Below are 22,553 nucleotides of genomic sequence, written 5' to 3'. Positions count from 1 at the left end.
ATTTAACATTAAATTCAGCAAAAATGTTTCTGTTTGGAGGTATACTTTAAAATAGAAACAAGCCAGTTGAAGGCAGTAAGTAGACTTTAATTTGCCTCTCCAGAACTAAGGTTCTGCTGAATGTTTTTCATAATTGGACAACAATATTTTTCAGATGACAACGAGGAAGTGTGGGCAAACCAGGCATTTCTGGGTTATAGGATGTCACCTCTATGAAAATTTGCTTAACAATTTAAATGATTTTAATGTTTTTTAAGCCTGCACTGATCCTGGGCTGAGATAGGAGAAAATAACACTGTCAGATTCTCATTGAGGTCTGCCCATCTGTGAAATATTTTCCCTGGATTTTGGTAGCAATGTAAGCATGCCAGTGGAAAAAATTACTGAGTTTCTATGAAGCATTTTGGTTCTTGAACTACTCATTGCTTTTTTTCTTTTCCCTTTGTTACTCTGGTTCAAGGAAAGGAATAGCCAGGGACTGGAGCTTCTGCTAGATTGTTATCAGAGCTTTATCTTAGTCATATTTAAAAGCACTCATACTCATTATGCTTACATTTTACTGATACCATCTTTACATAAGAACTGCAAATCCTTTAAAGCAGGTACAGAAGTCTGTGCTGCAAGACCAGTTTCTTTGCTTATTGCATAAGTTACAGTGAACACAGAGCAGTCAGGAAACTGCATTAATTGCATGATCATGGTCCACAATGCAGCATCTTTCCTCATCTAGCTGTTCCTGCAGCTGTACAAAACAAGATGCTGTAGATCTTTCAGAACCAGAAGATTCCTCTGTTTTACTTTCATTAGGACATCACTTTTGCTACTATTCTGATACTTGTTGTTCTTTATTAAGAACATATTTGTTGTTGATGATTTTGTTCTTGTTAATCAGGAGCATTGGTTGTTCTTTAATTAGGAACTTTATAAAGACATACACATCATGGTTTATTTTTTCATCCTTTTAATAATAATAATGATTAAAAAAACCTTGTTGCAATTACTTTTCCATTTATTTTCATGGTGAATTTTTACAAAGGGATTTCCCAAGCAGATTTCTGGAGCTCTAATGGAGTTGAAAGAGCAGCCTATGCATGTCATGGCACCTGCACAGCAGAATGGTGAACATAAACCAACCACACAGAGAAAACAAGGCACTGCTAAGACTGTACAAGTAACAAACCACCAAGAGGTTGTTGACACATTAAAAAGTGAACTTCTCAGCAGCCCCTAGAGCAGTGCATGGCTGTGGGGCTGTGTGCCTGGCAGCCCTGGCGTGTCCCTCTTGCCGTAGGTGTTGGAGCCCACGTTGGTGGGGGGGTACAGGGCGCCCGCGCTGCCGCTGGAGCGCACCAGGAAATCGGCCAGGCGCTGGGTCACGCACGTGGCTGTGTTGCACTTCCTCTTCTCCAGCTGGTGGCTGCCAGGGTGGGCACAGAGAGCCAGGGTTAAGCCAAGGGATGAGCAATGGAGTGGATTTGTGTTCCCCCCAGATGAAGGGAGAAATGATGAATCTGACTCTATTGCCAGCCCGGGCCTGTGCACAAATCACAAATGGGATGGGACTGCTGAGGAACGTGCCTTGAGCTGTTTTATTTTCCAGCATCAGCCTCATTACATGGTTGTGACAATAGGAAGATGCCAGCAGCTCACATCCCAGGCAGCAGACAAAGAACTTAATGTTACAACTCACTTTAAAAGTTTTTTGACCAATCATACAAAGCAAAAGCACATTGACAGTAGTTCCATCCAACCACTATAAGCACATGTACCTTTGGTTAAACAATGCTTGCTTATTTCAAATAAAATACCTGCTTGTAAGCCTTAAAACACAATGCACAGAGCTCCATTATTAAGCTTAAAACTTCCTAATATCTTGCTAGATAAACTTTTCTGTAGCTTAGGGAGTCATTCCAGACAAGCGTTAATACACAGACCATTGTTCTATTTGTCTTTACTTTTCCACATTTCACATAATTTTTCTGCTCACCTATCTCATGGCTACTGCTCAGCTCTAATCACAGTTCTGCTGTCTCTGAGGCCTGCCTTTCACAGCTTTCCCAAACCCCTCTGATTTTATGGATTCCCACATGACTCCATGTTCTCAGAAGGTTAATTTATTGTTTATGATACTATATTATATTAAAGAATGCTATACTAAAGAATACAGAAAGGATACTTACTGAAGGCTAAAAAGATAATAATGAAAATTCGTGATTCTTTCCAGAACCCTTACACAGCTTGGCCCTGATTGGCCACCGAGTCAAAACAATTCACATGAAACCAATGAAAAAATGACCACTTGGATAAACAATCTCCAAACACATTCCAAAGCAGCAAAAGACAGGAGAAGCAAATCAGATAATTATTGTTTTCTTTTTTCTCTGAGGCTTCTCAGCTTCCCAGGAGGAAAATCCTGGGTGAAGGGATTTTTAAGAAAATATGAATGTGATAATCATGTGCACTGCTTCTCGCAGCCACTTCAGCTCTGCTAATGTGGGAGTTCTTTTAATGTGTGCACAAATACAGGAACATTAGAATCTTCCCACCACCTACTTTGTGCCTGAAAAAAATCCTTGTGCTGGGTGCTATTATCAGTTTTAATGATGGGGGTTATTCAAATTCAGAGACCTGAACAGTCATATGCCGTTTTTATTGATATCCTGCACAGCAGTTTATGACAGCCAGAAAACCTGTAATGATAGTATAGGTAAGACACTAAGTGAAAGCAATGACTAAATGTTTAACTTGCAGCTGAACATCTAAATCTATTTAGAGCTCTTGCTGATATCATGAGGATTACTAACATAATGATGATCACTAACATTCATTTAGTTCTCGTGTTTCCACAGAATCATACCCTGCTCTCCCTGAAGGGACTGGTAATCTTCCAGTCCAGACCAAGTGGGCTAACCCCCAAGGCTTTCTCCCATCTGCACCACATCTCGTGAGAGGTAGCTGTGGTGTTTGTGAGGGTCCCCAGGACGAGGTGAGAGATGAGAATCTGACTCCAAGTTCTCAGGAGGCTGATTTATTATTTTGTGATATGATATGATAATATATTATATTAAAGAATGCTATACTAAAACTATACTAAAGAAAGAGAAAGAATACATCAGAAGGCTTCACAAGAATGAATAATAAAAACCTGTGACTCCTCAAGCCTCGATACAGCTGGACCATGATTGGTCATTAAATTAAAAAAATTCACATGTTGGATAAACAATCTCCAAATCACATTCCAAAGCAGCAAAACAGGGAGAAGCTGAAGCTTCCCAGGAAAAGAAATCCTGGTGAAGGGATTTTTCAGAAAATATCACGGTGACAGGCAGCAGTACCACTTAGGATGATTTTTAGCTCTGTCTCTAGCACTTAGCTCTGACTAAACTGCCACATCTTTTTTGGAACAAAAAAGCAACTTGAAAGTTCTGTTGTGGTGAGAGAGATTCCTTTGCTGAATGATACTTTCAAAGAGTGTCCAAGTAGGACTCCGTACCTAAAAATAACATTTTATGATCTGAAACAACAGACCATTTACAGAACTCCATGTGAAATTTATGTAGCCTGAGGTTTTTTTTTTTTTTAATTGTAATGAAATTGTTAGCTTGAGAGAGCTTGAGTTATCAAATTTGTTCCTTAGACTGCTGTGTTGTTCCTTCAGACAGAAATACTTGCTTGCTGAGATTGCCTACTGAGTTACTGCTTATTTTATTGGACTTCTTCATGCTGATATGGCATGAGTTGGACACCAGTTTGTGGCTAAAATTTACTGTGAAGAGCAACAATATCCCAGTTTCAAGCTCTGAGCAGTTACCAATATACTCCTTTGCTTACTGATTATTAAATCTATCATCTAAAATGTCATATAACCTTTGAAGTTATTTGTGTTGATCTGAGAATCCAAGTGGAATTGCAGCTGTGAAAGGAATGTCTGTATTATACTGGTTCTTCATTAGTAGATATGCAGCAATTTTTAAGCAATTAATATTTTAAATGTGTAATTGCATTAAAAGAAAATTGTTGGACAGGGCTTTATATAACCTCTAATTGACTTTCTACTGGTTTTGTCAAGCCTTTAACATACAAGGTTCCAACCACAGCTGGTTTTCCCAGAGATCCTGCTTTGTTTGTGGAGACAGAATTCTCTTTTCCATTAAAGCTACAAAATCAAGTTGAAAATTCCAGCTCTTCCTGGAGCTGCTGGGTTTCTATCTCAGGTCCAGCCTGGCTGAACCCACCAGCCCTTTAGCTTTAAATGAGTATTTGCTGCCAGGAGACAATTCCCCCCATGAGAGATGGTTCAAGGCCCCAGAAAAGCAGATAAGGCACACCACGCTCCTCCAGGTGATGCCTTGTGTTTGAATATTACAGTTGTTTTGGGGAGGTTTGTATTTATTTTTTAAGTGATAGCTGTAAAAATGTGAGAACTTCATCTCTGTTATAAAAATACTTTTGACAGTATAAAATTTTTCATATAATAGTATTTTTAAAATATATATTCAAAGAGAGAGGAACAGGTAACATATATATATGTATGTATTTACTGAATTAATCTATAACAGAATTGTCATTGAAAGAAATTCACTCAAAAGCTTGACAAAACTAGATGAACTTGAAGCTCTCTTCCCACCTTGATGATTCTGTGAAAAGTGGAATAGTTCAGTGCTGCTTATCTTTTAGTACAAATTGCTAAAAAATCTTGACATGATTTTTATTCATAAAAAAGTTGCCTGAAATTGAATTTATTAATTTATAAATGAGAATGTGTTTCAGACAAGTAAAATTCTATCAGAACCAATTTCTTCTTTTCCTTCTTCCCGTGATTAATTAAATTAATGTTTAATCCTGTGATTTAAAAATTGCTTAATTACTGAAAGCATTTATGCTCTAAAATAATTCCATTATGGCAGAGCAGTAGTATTATTAAGAAGGGTATGTTTTCTTTTTCTTTCCCTCTTCAGGCTTGGAAATCTGACAATTTTTTAAAAAGGAAGGCACTTGCAAAATACACCTTTCTTCTCAAGGTAATGCAGTATTTTCAGCCTTTTTAATTTATGAAAGTGTTATAATTGCACAGTAATGAAATGATTTGTAACTTTGTCCCTGGATTTCACTTTCTACCCTGAATGCTTTGATCTTTATGTTACAGAAAAGCTAATCTTTATGCTTACAGGCAAACTCTACTTAGCAGAAGTATTTTAGTATTAGTAAACTCTATCTAGTTAGAAATATTTAGTATTTTAATAATTAAATAATTAATAATAAGTAAAAAATAATAATTAAAATATATAATAATAATATCATTAATAAATAATTTTTTTTTGAGAAAAACAGCTGAAGTCTCACAAGCTGCAGAATATCACTGGGACAAAGTTTGGTCCGTGGTTCAATCTGATATGGCTGGAAGAAACAAGGGAAAATCAATACCTTTTTGTCTTTGCTGCTGGTTGTTCTGGCATCTCCTCACTAAGTCCTGGGAGCGTATTCTGTGACATTACAGGCAACATCCATCCTTGTCTCTTGGAAGTACCATCAGATAGATCATCAGCCACAGACAGTAATCTTTGAGCAACAATAAAACAGTGAGCTTGAATAACTCTATTTTTATAATATTTGAGACATGAAAGCAAAAGCAACTCATGCAAATAATCATGTTTATTTCCCTAAAGGGAAATAAACATGATTATTTGTTACTCACCTCTCAATAGGTGTAGCTTCCAAACAGCTCAGAGTGACAGAAAGTGCAATGAAGAAAACTGTCAGCTTTAGGTTGCACATCTTTCCTGCCAAACTTTCTGCAAAGAACAATGATTCAAAACTGAAAGCTGACCCAAATACTCCTCAGCATGTCCTGTTATTGATGCCCATTCTGTTCTAAATCAAGATCAGCTAGTCTTTTTCACTGGCTGGAGTGAGAAAAATGATCCCCTCAAGTTTAGTGACACAACTCAGTCTCAGAAATACAGCTCTCAGGAATAAATGCTCATTTTCCACCCAGTAGTTTCAATCCTATCCCTTACCTCTGGTTTGCATTTCCTGACACTTCCCAGTCTCAAATTCTGGTCCCCAGTGCAGTTTACTTTAAAGTTGTCTTAGTTGCCTTTTCCTGAAAAATGCTCTTGATTAATAATATTGTGCTTTTTAAAGCACATCTGTTGCACTGCAGGTAAAGTAAGAGAAAAGGGAAATTATTTACCTTTTTGTGGCCACAGATCCAACTGGAGAAGCCAGCGAGCCCTCTGGGTTAGCAAGAAGTGTGCATGCAACAATTCCACGCTTGCACCTAGCTCTGGAGGATCCTTTTCCCTCTTCCTTTCTGCCTCTTATATATCCTTGACACCTTTCTCAGCTCTGACATCAGGCAGCACAGAGAGACTGTCGTTAGTTCCAGTGCCCGTAGACAGAAAGTGCCCCAGAGAGGAGCAGAGGCAGGTGGGTCATTATTGCACTAGAGCATCAGGAAATATTCAGCTGGGCTGTGCAGAATGCCCTGCTGAAGGTGCTGCAGTAGCATCCTGCACATCACAAATGTAGCCTCAGTTTTACAGCTCTGATGAGCTGCTGAGGTAATATTCCCTGTGGGTGTTTTCGAGGGCTAAATAAGGTAACAAAAGTTACAGAGCAAATGAAACTCCAGGCCACTGGTAATTGAAATGCAGAAAAACATATTTCAGGAAAGATGGAAGAGTTAAAATTGTGGAGGTTTGCTGCAGAATATAGATCAGGAGGAAAAGGTGTCTGAAGGGAGAGAAGCTGTATGACGAATAAGAAAAGAGTGAAAGTTGTTTAAATTGACAGCTAGAGTTCTCATTCAGGGTAACATGGTAGAAATCATGTACATTTTTACAGTCAGGTCTAAATGTGAATGAAAATTCTGTCACTATGAATGTAAAATCTCATGTTTTACTAACACAGGTGTATTCTTTGTCGTATGTGAAAATTGAGTCAATCAATACTTTTCAGGAGGCAAAGACTAGGATTGAAAAGCCAGGAAATGTCAGAATAAAACTACCTGTGGAAATTAATTTCTCTAGTATGCATTGAGTATGGTTCAGGGAAAAATGTACAGATTTTAATAGACTAAATCCAGTGTCAATGGATTACCTAATTGCATCTTTTCAAGGATACAGATTAGAACCATTTATCTCTGATTTCAGTGGAAATTAGGCAAATCAATTTTTTCACCCTCTATTTCCTTAGGTTTTGCTAGGTACTCCAATGCCTTTGGAAAACAGGTATTTAATTTTAATAAAGGATAAGGTTCTGGCACAAAAGCTGAGCAAAAGTTCTGTGTGATAAGAAGTTCCCATGTGCATCTTTTCTACCCCCAAGAACACAAATTCAGAGTTCAGAGCTGCTACAGTGCCAAGAGCATTGCCTGAGCTGGAAACCCCCTTCTTTGTTGGTTTAGTCTGTAGTAACAGCTTTTCCTTGCAATGGCTCAAGTTCCAGTGCTGGCTCACTTCAGGCTACTCGAGGTGAACGCAGAAGGAATATTTAGCTGGGATAGTAACTTCTCAGCTTGATTACAACAGTCTGCAAATGAGGCTCTAGAAAGTGACAAAATATTTTGTTCATTGTTGTAGATGTTGCTTTGGGGTTTTTTGGTGAGTTGTGGTTGTTTTGTTGTTTTTTGTTTTTTGTTTTTTTTTTTTTTAAGGGTGCCACTGCTGGATTTTTTTCCTCTGTTTTTATATGATCATATACTTCTTTTCACCAGGTTCCTGTTCTTCCCTCTCTGGATGGACAGTCCCAGTGTAAGAGAAGTAAGTGCAGTATTTTATTTTCACCAAGACAGTAAGTTCTGTGCCACATCTGAAACAAGTTTATCTCTCCAAAGACTCACTGTGGAATTTGACTATGATGAAATAACATTCTGGTGTTAATTTCACTGTGGCAGTTTCACTCCTCTGAAATGAAGGCATGATTAAACCCCTTTTACAGAGGGTGTATTGTGCTGAAAAACAATTATACAGGTACTCTGCCTGGGGATTGACATCAGCCAATCTTCCCTGTTTGGATGTTGAACTTGAAAATGCCTTATTATGCTTTTTCCTGGGTGGAAAGAGATCTGTGTGCCACTGACACTCAGCAGAGGTCTTTATGCTCAGCCTGTGTGAGAGATGTTGTTTCAAATCCTGAAAAACAATGGATAGATAAGTTTGTGTTTAAGATTTTAAAAGACTTCACTCAATACTCAAAATCTCTTCTGTTTTAAGACATTTAAGTGAGTGGTTTCTTTATCAAACTTGAATCAAGCTATAGCTCGAGAGAAATAAAATACCAATTTTCGAATAAATATTGATCTCAAATTCCAATTGTAGTTGTCCTGCAAAGCAGACTGGGGGGGAGCCACTTATGCTTTGAGAGAAGAACAGAAAGGCTGCTTCTTGAGTGCATTGTGGAAATGAAAGTGGGCTCATGATGTCCCAGGAGCATTGCCAGCCTCCTGGGCTGCACAGCGTCTTGGCAGGGTGAGCAAGAAGTCTCTCCAGCAATTAGTCACATGTAAAGTTAACAAAAGTAAGGTTTTGCAGCTCCTGCTACAAGTTCACTTAAGCAGGAGTAGTGTTTTCCTACACAAACAGGATTGGAATTTTAAATTGTGGAATCTCTTTGACAGCAGAACAGCTCATAACTAGAATTTCAAGATGCAGGCAAGAAATACTTTACAGTCAGTGCCATTCAATGAGTGGTTGGAAAACTATTTTTACCACTGACAAAGTTCCTTAACCTTGATCTTAGAAAAAACCCTTTATTCCTCTGCATGACAACATATAGCTGTTGACAACATAGAGTTCTCTGACATGTGTTGTATCAGCCTGAGCAAAAAGAGAATCAAAGAAAATCAAGTGTTCTTATTAAAGAAATCTGTGATCACTTCTATTCTGAGTAGTAATGGTAATTTTAGATATTTATACTGCTGTTTAAGTCTTTATGCAAAGATTTGTCTGAAGAATTGTGCCTATAAGAGGGTGACACCAGAGCTGAGGTTCAGAAACAACCCAGCAGACATGCTTTCCCAGCTCCCTGATTCCTTCTGGAAGCTGCCTACACAGTGTCTGGAACTGCAAAATGCTGCCCATGCCCTGCACTGGCAGCAGAAGAACAGGGAGCAGCCCTGTCTCAAGGGTCTCCTGTTCTCCTGTCCCCCTCAGGACATGTGGGACCTGTGTCACTCAATGCCAGGTGAGCAGAGACCATCCTAGAACCTGTTTTCTATGCAGAAGTCTAAACCAGCCTAGATGTCTGTGCCTGATTATCCTTCCTGCCTACAAAAGCAGCCTTGGGTGACTCCTCAGGTGCAGATATTTACATTGTGGGTGCCTAAATGCAAATTAAATTAATTTCACCAGGAATGCTTCAACTCTCTTACTGAGAGAGATTGAAGGCTGTCTCCCTCTTTCTCACATCTTTTTCTTAGGCTGCTTTTGGCACCTGCTGAGCAGATGGTTCCCACTTTTAATGGCTGAGTTCTACATTTGCTTAATAACATTAATAAGACACGTTAAGACTCTTGCTAATGGATGTGTCTCCCCCATTTGGGAGTGTCAGAGACACATTCCCTGGTGCAGGCACTTCCCCAGCTGCTGCACAGCTGTGTGAGGCAGAGGTCTCCAGTAAATTACCCTGTTGCTCAGTTACCAGGAGCTGGAAGTGTGGGAATAACTCATGGATTAGTTGGCCTGTTGTACCAAAATGGAGAAAGGAAAGGTTTAGTCATTAACTTGCAATTTAAATTTCAACTATTTCAATACTTATTTCAGTTTTTGGAATAAACCAGCAATTACAACAGCAGCAGCATTACCAGTGTAAACATTCCCAGTAATGACACAGAGCTGTGCCTGTGTCACAGCTTGTAGCTGCTACGTGAGCTGAGCACAATGTTTAATGCAATTGTTTATAGCCATTTTAGTAGCCTTTCAATCTTTTTTAATTAAGCTGCAAAAGTAAAGCAAAAAAAAAATTCATAAAAACAAAAAGTTAAGCATAAAAAAGAGGTTTCATTGATAGTGCCAGCACCTCTGAAAAAGTCCAAGTACCCTATACGGCCAAATCTGAAATTGTAAGAGTAAATCAGGTTTCTGCTGTCATTTTATAAGTCCTAAAATATCCAGGATTGTCCTGGCTATCAGGACACTATTGCAGCACTATTGTAACTAGTTGGTCTCTTCCAACCTAGTCATTCTGCGAATTATGTGAACTAAAAACTATGTGGAACATCAGAGGGAGTGTAAAATCACTCTAGACAAGTGATAATGATAGGAACCTTGGTTGCTTCCTAAATTTTTACAGTTGGATGGCAAAGCCTGAAAATTTTGGCTATAATGTTCTCTTCCCAGTATTTCTTGCTTGATGCTGTGTTGTTGAATACCACAATGTTTGTACTTTCTGGTATGTGTGGAATTGGGATTTTCTACTGTTAGGACTTAAGCTGTAACTGCTTTGTTCAAATAGTGTTTTATCAAATATGCTTTTGCTAGCACAACTTTCTTTGTTACCCCTGTTGCATGTGGGCCATTCCTGTGCTGATAAAAATACAAAGAGCTGTTCCTGTTGATCCCAAAAGTGATGTTAAACCTGAGGAAGAAATATGTAAGAAGCAGCTGAGAGGTAAGAGGTGGAAAGTTACTCATTTCTCCCCCAGAGCAAAAAAAGATGATTCAGAAATAAACAGTGTCCATCCATGGGATTGATGAGCAAATGAAAAGGAGTAATTTAGGTAGTCAGGAGTATTTTAAACCAACTTTTATGATGTATTTTGTTACTCAGCTCACGCCATTGACAGGGCAATGACGTAGCCTGCAAGGACTAATGATTGCTGTGAGAATGAGCTCAGCAGCCTGTGCTGAATCAGTGCCTGTAGCTGGGAATCCCTCAAACAGGGGAAATAAACTCCATGTTTAGATCAGAAAAGGCAGAACTGATAGCCCAGTGGTTATGCCATTCTTATAGTTTATAGAGTTTTAGTTGCATCCAACAATTTACCTCTGAATACAACAAAAGGTTTACCTTTTGATTTTCTTTTCCCCTGTCTCTCCTGCAACCTGTTTCCAGAAGTTAAAAGCAAAAGCAGGACTCCCTTTTGGTTACCAGTGTCACTCACAAGGGTTCTAAACAGTGCTGATGGTACATGTGAATATGCAATAGAATTACTGTTCTTCCTTTCTGGTAAACCAAGTCATCCATTGCTTCCTGCTGTGCTAATTATCCTCAGTCACTATCTATAGCAACTAATGTAGAAAAAGGTGTTCAGGTTTCCAAGATCTTGCTGGAATGTACACCTGCCACTTCTGCCATAGTGCAAGGAGTTCTCTAACGTGTTGGATTCATGTGTATTTCAAAGCAGAGCAAAAAGCCTTGCTGAAAGGAAGGGCAGGGTGAATATATTGAATTATAGAACCATAGAATGGCCTGGGCTGGAAGAGACATTAAAATTCATCCAATTCCAACCCTCTGCCATGGGCAGGAACATCTTCCACTATCTCAGGGTGCTCAGAGCCCCATCCAGCCAGGTCTTGGACACTTCCAGGGATGGAGCATCCATAACTTCTCTGGGCACCCTGTGCCAGGGCATCACTACCCTCACAGGGAAGAATTTCTCCCCAGTATCCCACCTAAACCCACTCTCTGTCAGTGTGAAGCCATTCCCCCATGTTCTGTCATTCCATACTTTTGTCAATAGTCTCTCTCCATCTTTCTTGTGAGCTCCCTCCAGGTCCTGGAAGGCCTCAATTTGGCCACCCTATAGCTATTAAATGACAGAATGAAGTCTCCCAAATGCTCCTGTTAGGGGAAAAAAGAGAGGAATTAGGCATGTGTGGAAGTGCTGCTTCTGATTTAGTAACTGTGAGAACTCTCCACCCCTTCCTCCCCACCCCAGCATCTGTGATAAAGAACAATGACATCTGCAGAAGGTGCAGTGATACCAGGAGCCACCCTCTGTGCTCCCCAGACTTATTCCACTGCAGGTGAATCACTGGGAAATGCAAAGCAAAAGAAATCAGTCACCTCTTAGAGAAACTGCTGGTTTCCAAAAGAATTCCACACAGATTCATGCCAGCCCTCCATACCTGAGGCAGTGCATAACTTTTAACTAAGTTTTCTTTTAAACTATCCCACTTTTAAAAATCAGATTTTTTTTTTCTTCTCTGCAAACTGCCACAAGAGAATGACAATCTGGCTTTGTCTTGAAACACTCTGAGTCTTTTAGATGATGCTTGAGTCTTGACAGCTCTGCTATTAATAGTGGCATTTTCCCTGCTGTTTAAAAAGGAGGCTTGTGCTGAACTGAGGATCAGTCATGTTCATAATAATTTTTCACCAAGGGTAGGTGCAGTCTGTGAGCTGACGTAGGAGAATTTACGTTGCCAATACCATGAAACATTAATTAATTTATTTATGGCACATCAGCACACCTAGCTGCAAAATAACATAGCCCTGCTTCAAGGTGAAGTGCAGTAGGGCTGGATTTACAGCATGCCTGAATCCTTGTGTGTGAGTTCAAGACCTGACCTTTTCTTTCTACTTGGAGACGAGAAAAGCCTTTGATAAGCACAAGGAACATGAAGAGGTACCTGGAACAGTCTGTAAGAGGTCACTAAAAATTCATTAGAAGTTTAGCATATGCATCTGAAAACATGTAGTGGATTTTTGGTCTGTTTTGGGGAATTTCTTTTACACCAAATATTGCTGTTTCCTTCCATTTAGCAGCAAATCCACTTTTGGCTGAGCTCATCCTTGATAACAGAATTCAGGAATGGTGTGAATAAGTCAGTACTTAAATGTGAGCTCTCACAAATAATTTAGGAGCTACAAGTGACATGGCTAGGCCAAAAGGTGGTGTTTTTTTGCAATAGATGGTTATTGAGCCAAACACTCAGTAGAAAATTGAAAGCATGGCATTATTGTGGCGGGGGGGGGGAAATGAGGCTCTGGAACCTTTCAGTCATTAACATATTGAAATAATTTCATATTGACACGTTGTACCAATGAATGATAACATTTCAATGGGAAAAAGCTGAAAAGTCACCTTAGGAAAGCATTTGATTGAGAAAAGAGCCTTGTGCAGAGCAACAGAGAGGCACAGACCTCAGGAGAAGTGTCTTTAAAATCCACAGGTTTTAAAGACACTGTTCATTTAGAGTGGGTATCTCAAATTCTGCTTTTGATTTCAGAGTATTTTCTGTTACATAAACTACTGTCTGCACAGGTAGTCTTTTTTATTATTATTGTTTTTCTTGATTTGCAGGATTCCTACACATTTCCACTCTGGCTAGTGACCATGATTCTAGTGACTGTAGGCTTGATTTTGTTAGTTTTCACTAACAAAAGTGAAAGTTTTTGGGAGTTTTTCTAACTAGTTTTTGTTAGTTTTAACTAACTTTCATTTTTTAGAGTTCCCATGGGCTGCAAATGGCTCTGTTCATTTTAGGGAGCTCCCACATCCCCACATGCTTATTAGAATTGTGTTCATGCTGAGGATATTGTGTTTAAAAATGAGCAATGTTGACAATGTCATATATAATTTCATGTCAGCAGTACATTTCATACTTCATGTAAATGAGGGGTTAACACATTCTTAAGCCATTTTTAGCATGTTGTCATAAGCAGGCATAATCTTCATGGTGCTGTGGATCACTACAGCCCACTGCTTTAAGTCATACATTATCCTGCTTTTATCCTGCCTTTTATCATACTCATAACAATTTGTAGAAGTTAAAAAAGCCACTGTTGAAAGAGCTGTAGAAATTATCACCATAGAGGTGAGGTATTTTTTATCAGAAACTCTTAAAGCTACACTGTTATTTGAAGCACTTTAATTTTTGTTGCCAAAAGAGGATGTATATTTCATGCAACTTTAACTTTTCTGAGAAAGAATATCTATTTCAGGGGATCCTAGGAAAATTTCCCATGTTTAAGAATGAGATGTTTGTAGAAAAGCCATGCTCACAGGCTTTTCTAGGCCAAAAGATCCTGGAACTTCCCCTTGGATGTTTCACACCCTTTAGGACTGACCTGAGTCCAGAGTGCCAAGAAAGGCCCGGACTGTCACCTTTAACCTCAGCCTGGTGGCATCTCCGCACACAAAGCACATTGTCACACACCAAATCCTCCTGGAGTGATGGATAGTCAGGTGAAGTGAAATGCTATCAGGTTACATAAACCACTGATGGATGAATCACAGGTAATGTCATTTTTTCCAGAGGAAAAGGCTCCAGGGAGACTTTGAAGCTTTGAGCTGCCAGTCAACCTGCAGTTTGTTCCTTCAACTTTTCTCAGAGTATGTTCCTGAGACAATTTGCCTCTAAGCTGATCACACAACAAATCCCTTTGTACTTCAGCAAGGAAGCACTGCCCAAAAGTATATAATTAGGTTTTCAACGTTCTGAAAAGCTGTTTTGACAATTGAAACATTTATGTTTCCTAACATTTTAAACCAGAGGTTTGTACAACAGAATATCTTCCAGACTTGCAGCAAACTTTATGAAGAATGAGGAATTTTATGTCCTTATAGATTTTGCTGCAAGGCTAGAAGACATGAATATGCTTTGCCAAAACAAAAGCAAAGCCTCCAAATCCATACAAGTGCAAATCAATGGGCTAAACTGCTTTCTCAAGGCAGAAATTGTTATGGTAGTGTCACTGGTTTAAATAAATAACTAGTAATGAAGCCAGACAGCAATAATACCTTGCACCTGTGCAGTATTGTCTCCAAGGAATGGGTCTGAATGCTTTTTAGAAAAGTCTGCTTATTGTTTTTATTTTTATTTTGTTTTTTATTATTTTTATTTTTTTATTGTGTTACATAGTAAAAAATTGAGGCAATCATGACTTGAAAGGGATGAGTAGAGTGGATGTCAGAGCTGAGGACAGAAGACAGATCTGAATTTTCACATAGCCTGTAGCTGACATGAGTTCCACTGAGGTGAAAGGGAAGAAAATCTTACTGGATGGTCAAAGTAAATCTGAATTCAGGCTCAAACTGGGCAGAAAGTGTGCCTGTCTGTGTTTCTGCATATAGAGGGGAAAACATCACCCTCCTTTTTTTACTAAATGCAGATGGATGCTTTTCTACCTGGTTTGAGTAGATCAAGGTCTTATCTCTGAGTCTCTTCTCTAGTCACTACAATAAGACCTTGTGGCTCCTCTTGATTAGTTTGGCATAAACACTGCCTATATAAATCCATTTTTGATTAATGGAGAATCAGTTAAATTATTATATCTTTCCTTATTTTGCACCCTTCTTCTATTTCTTTTGAGGAAGTAGGCTCCCAAAATATCTTGAGCAGGGGTTTTTTGTTCATTTGTGCAGATGCTGGGACCCCTATGAGCAGGTAAAAGGAGTGAAAGAGTCTTTGTTGTGAGGTTCCTATGATCAGTTCTGCTGGTCTGTTGAAAGGCTGAAGTTTGCAGAGAAGTTTTGGAGTGTGGACCCAGATCGGTACACAACCCTGAGAAGCAAATTCTGTGTTGTCTTTGTAAGAAACTCTCCCTGTTAACCTCCATTTGACTGGGAGGTGCATGGATTGCCAGAGAAGCAGCTCCCAGCAAACACTTCTGAGAAATAAAATGGTTTTAAACATTGCCCTGGATCTGAACTGATGGGGGAAGTGATGGTGAACCTCCTCTGTGTCATGACATCCTCACCTGTTTTGCCATGCCATGGTCCTGTGGGATGCAGCCCCTGGTGCTGTGGCTCTGTGCAGATGCAGCTCACATTCCCAGCTTTTCATGGATTAGAAGTGGCTGCTTACAGCTGCAGTGCTGGGAAAGAGCTATTGGACCTTAGTGGTTTTAAAATAAGGTGTTGTGTTTAAAGTGAGAGCAGAAATGTCCTTTTGGTAGGTAAATCATCATGACATATAACATTGAGACTAGGACCAATAATGGATTGTACTCTGCATTTTTCACTGAGGATTTGAAGGTGTATCTGCTGATTGTTAGATGAGATGTCTGATGGACTTAATTGAAGTCAAATGATCTCTTCTTGTGTTAACCAGAACTATTTGTGCTTGGTCAAATTTTGCAATGTCCAGTAATCAGTAAGCTAATCTCATTCCCCTCTTCCCTTCTGACCCTGTGCCGCCCTTTCCTAAAGTCCACCCAGCCTGTAAATTTGCACACTTAGGTGCACTCCCAAAGTTCCTCTCTTGCTTGTGGGTGCTCTCTGGATATCTCTCAGGAGTGTCAGCACCTCACACTCAGAGATCTGACACAGATGTAGCCCTTTGGCCTATTTTTTTGCAGGGAAGAGAAAGAGATGGGCTTAATTTTCCTTCTGAGAATTCAGTCCATGTCTGTCACATCTGAGCACTCCAAAATGCACAACTGAAATTTGGCAAAAAAACAAGTTGCCCCATACTTGGTTAATTTTCAACAATGTAGATTTAAACTCAAAGTTCAAGTGTGCCATATCAGTGATTTCTTGCAGAAACCTTTTCAGAACTGTAAGTACCTCATTGTTTGCCATGAGGAGATTTTCCGTTGTCTCAGTCTAACATTCGTGTAATTGCATTTGAGTAACAGCTTGAACTGTACCTGGTAAAACAAGATTTCAAAAAGCTTTTTGCAACCAGAAAAATAAATTAGTTAAAAATCCTGCCACCATAATTGCTTTCTGAATCGCTATGTTTTGTGATTTTTAGCCCTGCAAACAAAATAAAGATGTGGCAGTTTATCTCTATGACTAAGCTGAGCTAAATGGAAGATTAATTGTACTTTGAAAGTAGCAAATCCTCCTGGGACTTAGGCAAGGCAACTTGCAAAACATTGCATCATCAACTTTCAATCCAGATATTTTGGTGCTTTCTTCCTTTTTATTAGTTAGCTAGAGTGATGATGCCTTGGGAAGGCTGCCCTAGAGCAGAGACTGGACAGAGTTAAAGAATAAAGCAGGGATTTATTCAAAGCATCTCCTCCATGGATCCACCTTGGGCAGCACAAGAGCCCAGCCAGGGCTGCGCCCAAGATGAACCAAAATGGCCCCAAAATGCACGAGCGCTCCCGGGGTCTCTCCCTGGGATCAGTTCTGCTCCATTTGCATCTTGCAGTTCATTGTCCCATTCCAGCTTTAGCCCCTGCAGTCCCACCCTGCTTGTTTTTCTCTCTCCAGCCCACGGTGTTTGTGCTCTTGGGCTGAGATTTGGATCATTTGTCCTTGGTCCCCAGCTGGAGCAGGAATTGTTTTGTCTCCCTGCTCTGTGCAGAGAGCTTACCATCCCCTGATATGAAGCTCAGAACTACACACTATAGTAGCACAGAATTTGAAAAACTAAAACCTGAGGCGTCAGTGAAATGTGATTTAATGTGATGGTTTGTGTGGGACAAGTGGGTCCTAAGTGATGTCTCAGTGCTTGCCTGCCTGCTGCTGGCAGCTGCACCAAACCAGCCTCTTTTGGTCCTCGCTGGAAGGCTCAGCTTTGGTTTTAAGCCAGCCTTGTTCAGCCCAGGTCACCCTAGGTGCTCTGCGTCCTCCAGCTGCTTTGAGCTGCCCCCACAGTGAGAAATGATTGTGCATGTGCAGGGTGGGTGTCTTCTGATCACCTGTCTGTCCTTCTGGCTGCCCCTGCAGATTCACTCAGACAGTGGAGAAGACTGGAAGAGGCAGTTCTGGAGCATTGCCAACTTCCTAGACTGTCATAAATGTGTCACCAGCTCAGTGCAGAAGTGGAGGGAGGAATTTTCCTGTCCTGTTCCCTGAAATTTCAGTGAGCATTGCAGGCTTATGAGTGGGATTCAGGTGCAGGTGCTCACATGAGTGGATTCAGGTTCTTGTAGGTAACTAAGAACCTGAGGGCAATCTTTTGCATACCCATTTTAATATAACTGTATTTTAATGGAGCTATATTTTGGCCTGTTTAATGAGCTAAAGGGATTTGCTGGTGAGTCTGAAGAGCCCAAGAGTGTAAACAAGGTATGCTAGAGGAATGTGCAGTGGAGAGCAGTAGATGGAGAAGGGAGTGTGAGGAGTGTGAGCACACTTGGTTCATGGGACCAAGAAATGTGTGTTCATAGGCACAGAAATGGTAATTTAAATTCTAACCTGGACTTAAAGTGTAGTGTGAGTGCACCTGAACTGAGTGAGTTATGCACCTGTGTCTTTCTGATAATTCAGGCTGTTAGTCTGTGTTGGCATCAGTAACATTTGATGAAGTGTGACCACAAAATATTATAAAGCTGGGGAAAGCAATTTCAGAAACAGAGCTGGAAATAATGATTCTGTCTACTTGGTTATTCAATTAATAATCTTAATAATCTTTCCAGTAAAAAATTGGTTGAAATGCTTTTTCTTCTGGATCATAATTTATGCTCTGAGGGAAGGTATGAATAATTAAAGGCAAACAATGCTGTTTTGTCTGCTGTAATTGCATGAGAAGCAGTGTGATGTGTCTGATTCCCCAAGCTGCGTAACAGGGTGCTGTCTGGTGTCTTGTAGCACCAGGAGAGAAAACCTGCAATTAGCCAGATGATGTTCCCTGTGTGTGACAGTGAAATGCAGGGAAATACAGTGAAACTTGTACAGAAAGGGAAAGAATCCCTTTGCTAGCTCCTAGAAGAGGACAAATACAGGGTATTGCTGTCATGTTTTGGTATTGCTTTTGGTATTGCTGGTGGGCTTCAGAGAAAAGCAGTATTTAGATAAAGTATAAATGATTCCCTGGGATATAAATTTTATTTCAAATTGCAAAAAAACCAAAACCAAACAAACAAACAAACAAAAAAACAACAAAAAAAAACCAACCAAAAAAAACTGTAATAGCACAGTTTAGTCCTGTGATTGAAGACAGTTTGTAGAAGTATCTGTGAGCAAAGCAGAAATAAAATCTCTGTATCTATCACAGATAATTGTACACAATTTGTAGAAGTATCTGTGAGCAAAGCAGAGATAAAATCTCTGTATCTATCACAGATAATTGTCTGAGTACTGAGCACCTACAGCTAATTGTAAGGTATTTCCAGGAATGCTGTAATAATGCATTGTGCTTTTAAAAGCTGAAAGTGAGAAGGCAGCTACAGAAGGAGTTAATGCCTGTGGACTTGCTAGGAATCAAGTTAGTTAGGAAACACATTTGAGAGGATTAACATTGTTGTAGAAATGAATGTTTGGAGAGATTGGCCAGGAGGGTGCTGAGGTGAAGAATTTGAAAGGCAGCTGAGTCCTGTTGGTGGGCAGGTCAAGCTTCTCCCCATCATTGGACCCATGAGGGGGAAAGCACAGAGCAGAGCAGGTGCTGCAGGATCCCTTGAGAAGTGTACCCCAGACCAAAAAGAGGAAATTCACCTGTGGCCATCCTGCCTATCAGGTAGGGCTCTGCCTTGCCCTCGTTTTTTCACCTTTCTCCATCAGGCCCCAGGGAACTGTATTGCATAACTTTATTTAATGGAGTCTCTGTAGGAGCCCTTGGAATGAATAGAATAAAATTTTGATTCATTGTGCAAACCCTCAGATGTCTCGGGGCCTTTACAGGTCAGTATATCCAATCCCTGGAATATATTGCTCCTTCTTTGAACACACTTTAGGAATACATGTAAAATGTTAAGAGAGCAGGCAGCTTAGCATTGTGAGACACTCTAATCATCAAGTTGAAATGGAGATAAGCAAAAGTAGGCAGATAAATAAAGAGGAACATTTTTGACAATCTTGGGAGGGGAAGAAGAATTCAGTCTGTTTTGTGTACATTTAGAGCTCGAGTTGGTCTGGTGGTTTTGGTTTGATTTTGTTTTCATCTAATTTTAATGCCAAGAGATTAATGTCTCTAACCAAGTTACTTAATTTAGAATAAAATCCATCAGCTGCTAGGCTTTGTTGCAATCCAGTTTGCAATTATTGAAGGAAAATGCTGAAATATCAAATCTCTTAGAAAGAATATCATATTTTTGCAAACATAGGACAAAAACTTTTGTTCTTGTCTCTCATCTTTTTTCAACACTGTAATGGGATGGCTGACAGACTCAGAAACAGACACCAGTGTCAATTAAAAAAGGCAACATGAAGGAGCCCGAGAAGCCACGTGCAGAGGACAAATTCTGCTGCATTTCCAAGCTGAAGGTACAACAAAATCGTAGCAATTTTGTAGGAAAATACAATTGTAATTACTTGTATTTACAGTATTTTGGTAGGAGTTACAGCTTAGATTAAATTAATAGATTAGCTGTTCTTTTTTACTCTTAATGCCCTTATAAAAGTTTGTAAACAGCTGTGCTGGTTTTTGCTCTCCCTGAACTTTCCACTCTGTGATATGTTGGAGGTATTGATTGATTGCTGCTTTGAAGCTTCACCACTGACTTTGTATAACCCTCCAGTCGAACACATTTACCCTTCCTTCTTAAAGTTGTGAAATGAGCTTTATTGACTGGGATGTGGCAGAAAAACTGCCTGTTGATCTTGAATGGTAATTCAAGTTGTCAAGAAATGCTAGAAGATCTTGTAAAATAAATTTTTAAAAATAGTAATTAAAAACCCAAACGTATTTCTTTTGCTTTTTAGCTTTTGCAGCAGATGTGTTTAAAAATAATATTGATTTCATTTCATAAATGCTGATTATAAAGAAGCCTGAAGTGAAAAAGGATTTGAATACTGCTGCACTTATTAAGTTTAACCTTTTAGCTGTCAGTTGCTACTAATTTTCTTGTAAAAAGGACATATTATTTACTCCTTTTGGTTGAAATTACTTGTTCTGGCCTCGTGATCTCTGCTGAGATGGGAGAGCAGATCCTGGATGGAGTCATTCTGCCAAAGGAAAGGATCTCAGTTCTGCAAGCAATTTGTCATTTGGGTGAACAGGGGGTGGGAAGGTCCTGCAGGTGGCAACCTTGCAGCAGGCACTGCTGCCTTGGCCGGCTAAATGGGACCTGGGGTTTCTGAAGGCAGTCTTGGTCAATTAGAGAAGATGAAGAGCAACGTTTGTTTGGTTTGGTTTTTTTTTTTTTTTGGGTTTGTTTTTTTTTTTTTTTTTTTGGTGTGTTTTGTTTTGGGTTCGGGGTTTTTTTTGTGTGTTTGTTTGGCAAAGCCATAACTCTAGAAAGGAATAGATGATGGGATTTACACATACATCATACATACATGCTCACTTTTTTAATTGGAAGCACACCTTCACTGGAGGAAATAACCAAGAAATATTCATAAATATGTAATTTTGAATGGTTTATGCATTCTTCCCTTCCCTTCCCTTCCTAGGTATTTCTGCTGGCACTGTCACTTGCCTTCCTTGGGAAAACCATGTCGGGTGCTTACATGAACAGCATGTACACACAGATAGAGAAACAATTTAATATCCCAGCTTCTTTAGTGGGCATCATTAATGGAAGTTTTGAAATTGGTAATCTCTCATTTTGATATTCTGATTCTTTGAAAATGTGATATGTGGTCTGAGCATGTCTTAGTGTTCCTCATCTGCTCTCAATTACTCTGTGTGACAATAGTGGCCAACTCTGTCATTGTTTTGAGCTGATATGTAACCATTTCATATCTTGGAAATGAGTAGGACCACTAGAATAGGAAAATTTATGTTTAAAAACTGGTTCAGCTAATGTCTGCACTATCATAAGATATGACAGAGCAACTGACAAAACAGAGCTAGTTTATGAGATGTTTTCCTCAGAAATATTCAATACAAAAAACAAACCAACTATGTAAACTTTGTTTGTATTTAAGGTCATATTTAGAATTTTGTAGTTCCTTTAATTAAACTTGGTTGGAGTGGGCTGTGAATCCTTATCTAAACTCAATAATATTTTAAGTTTTTGTACCTGTACAACTGTCCTTGCAAAGAAAATTTCCAGTTCTACTTTTAGTGCTCCTTACCTTGCCTGTCAGTAAATTTTATTGTCCAGTGATAAACTTAAATGTTTATCTTTGTGTCATTGAAGCCACTGATTCAGCACAGCCTGTTTAGAAATGATACATAAAAAAGGCATTATTTTCTTTCAGAGCATGATGCTCATCACTCAGAGACATGATTTTGTTCTTCTGACAAAAAGATCATAAAATTAGTAGGTGTAAAATTATTAAATTGCTATTTTTATAGGGCCTGATTCATAACATGAAGCTTGATTCTTTTCTTAGTTGCATAGCAATAAATGGAGAAAATCAACTGCTTCTGAGTGAAAGTGGAGGTGAGGAAAATGAAGATTTTTAGTGCATTTTTGTTTTTAAATGGTACTAGGTATAAAAACCTGTGTTTTCTTATTATTAAGCAATTAATAAAATTAATATTAAATTATTATTCCTTTTTTTTTTTTGTATGATGGTCCTCTTGTGTTTATTATTTTCACTACAAAAACATTATGATATAGACTTCTGTATTTTCCTACACATCACCAAACAAAGTATCCTAGGGGAATATTCCTAATAATATTCCCATATTATTCTGCAGTCCCTGGGCCTTGGTCTCTATGCCAAGTAGTGGGAAATTTCTCTCTATAAAGGTGCATTCAAAAATCTCTCTCACTGTCATCTCTTTACCATCCTGCCTTTTATTCTCATGTTCTTTTCATGTGATGTAACTCTTCCAAAAAAAGATCATAGCAGGGAATTACTGCACCATGTAGGC

At 39.2% G+C, this 22,553-nt stretch overlaps 2 protein-coding genes across 5 annotated transcripts in view; one reads left to right on the top strand and one right to left on the bottom strand.

The window, feature by feature from the left end:
- Positions 1 to 944: 944 nt before the first annotated feature.
- On the bottom strand, positions 945 to 6,527 carry IAPP (islet amyloid polypeptide). 2 transcript variants are annotated; one of them, XM_036401003.1, is made up of 5 exons: positions 6,194 to 6,527; positions 6,018 to 6,103; positions 5,696 to 5,792; positions 5,425 to 5,559; positions 945 to 1,417 (listed from the first exon to the last, which is right to left on the bottom strand). In XM_036401003.1, the coding sequence occupies exons 2-5, from the start codon at positions 6,028 to 6,030 to the stop codon at positions 1,228 to 1,230; spliced, it is 435 nt and encodes a 144-aa protein (XP_036256896.1). In that variant the 5' UTR covers positions 6,031 to 6,103; positions 6,194 to 6,527; the 3' UTR covers positions 945 to 1,227. The 2 variants fall into 2 exon arrangements, with proteins under 2 accessions (XP_036256896.1, XP_036256897.1); XM_036401004.1 differs by lacking the exon at positions 6,018 to 6,103.
- Positions 2,899 to 22,553, top strand: part of LOC118698408 (solute carrier organic anion transporter family member 1A2-like) — a 31,882-nt gene continuing 12,227 nt past the window's right edge. The window contains exons 1-5 of one of the 3 annotated variants that reach the window (XM_054514975.1): positions 2,899 to 2,986; positions 4,959 to 5,021; positions 7,718 to 7,763; positions 19,952 to 20,050; positions 21,179 to 21,320. In XM_054514975.1, coding sequence (XP_054370950.1) covers positions 7,740 to 7,763; positions 19,952 to 20,050; positions 21,179 to 21,320 — 265 coding nt within the window. In that variant the 5' untranslated portion in view covers positions 2,899 to 2,986; positions 4,959 to 5,021; positions 7,718 to 7,739. Of the gene's footprint in view, positions 2,987 to 4,958; positions 5,022 to 7,471; positions 7,605 to 7,717; positions 7,764 to 19,236; positions 19,305 to 19,951; positions 20,051 to 21,178; positions 21,321 to 22,553 lie in introns of those variants that run through there. The other 2 variants (XM_036401661.2, XM_036401662.2) reach the window with 2 other exon arrangements.

Source organism: Molothrus ater, chromosome 5 (genome assembly GCF_012460135.2).
Source record: "Molothrus ater isolate BHLD 08-10-18 breed brown headed cowbird chromosome 5, BPBGC_Mater_1.1, whole genome shotgun sequence".
Taxonomy (NCBI): domain Eukaryota; kingdom Metazoa; phylum Chordata; class Aves; order Passeriformes; family Icteridae; genus Molothrus; species Molothrus ater.
This window is presented reverse-complemented; position numbering and strand designations above follow the sequence as displayed.

What these genes read in the sequence shown, in the direction of transcription:
- IAPP (XM_036401003.1), bottom strand. An exon ending in GAAGCTACACCTATTGAGAG is followed by an intron (nt 5,560 to 5,695) that starts GTGAGTAACAAA and finishes TGTTGCTCAAAG; the next exon opens with ATTACTGTCTGTGGCTGATG. An exon ending in CCAGCAGCAAAGACAAAAAG is followed by an intron (nt 1,418 to 5,424) that starts GTATTGATTTTC and finishes CCACCCTGGCAG; the next exon opens with CCACCAGCTGGAGAAGAGGA.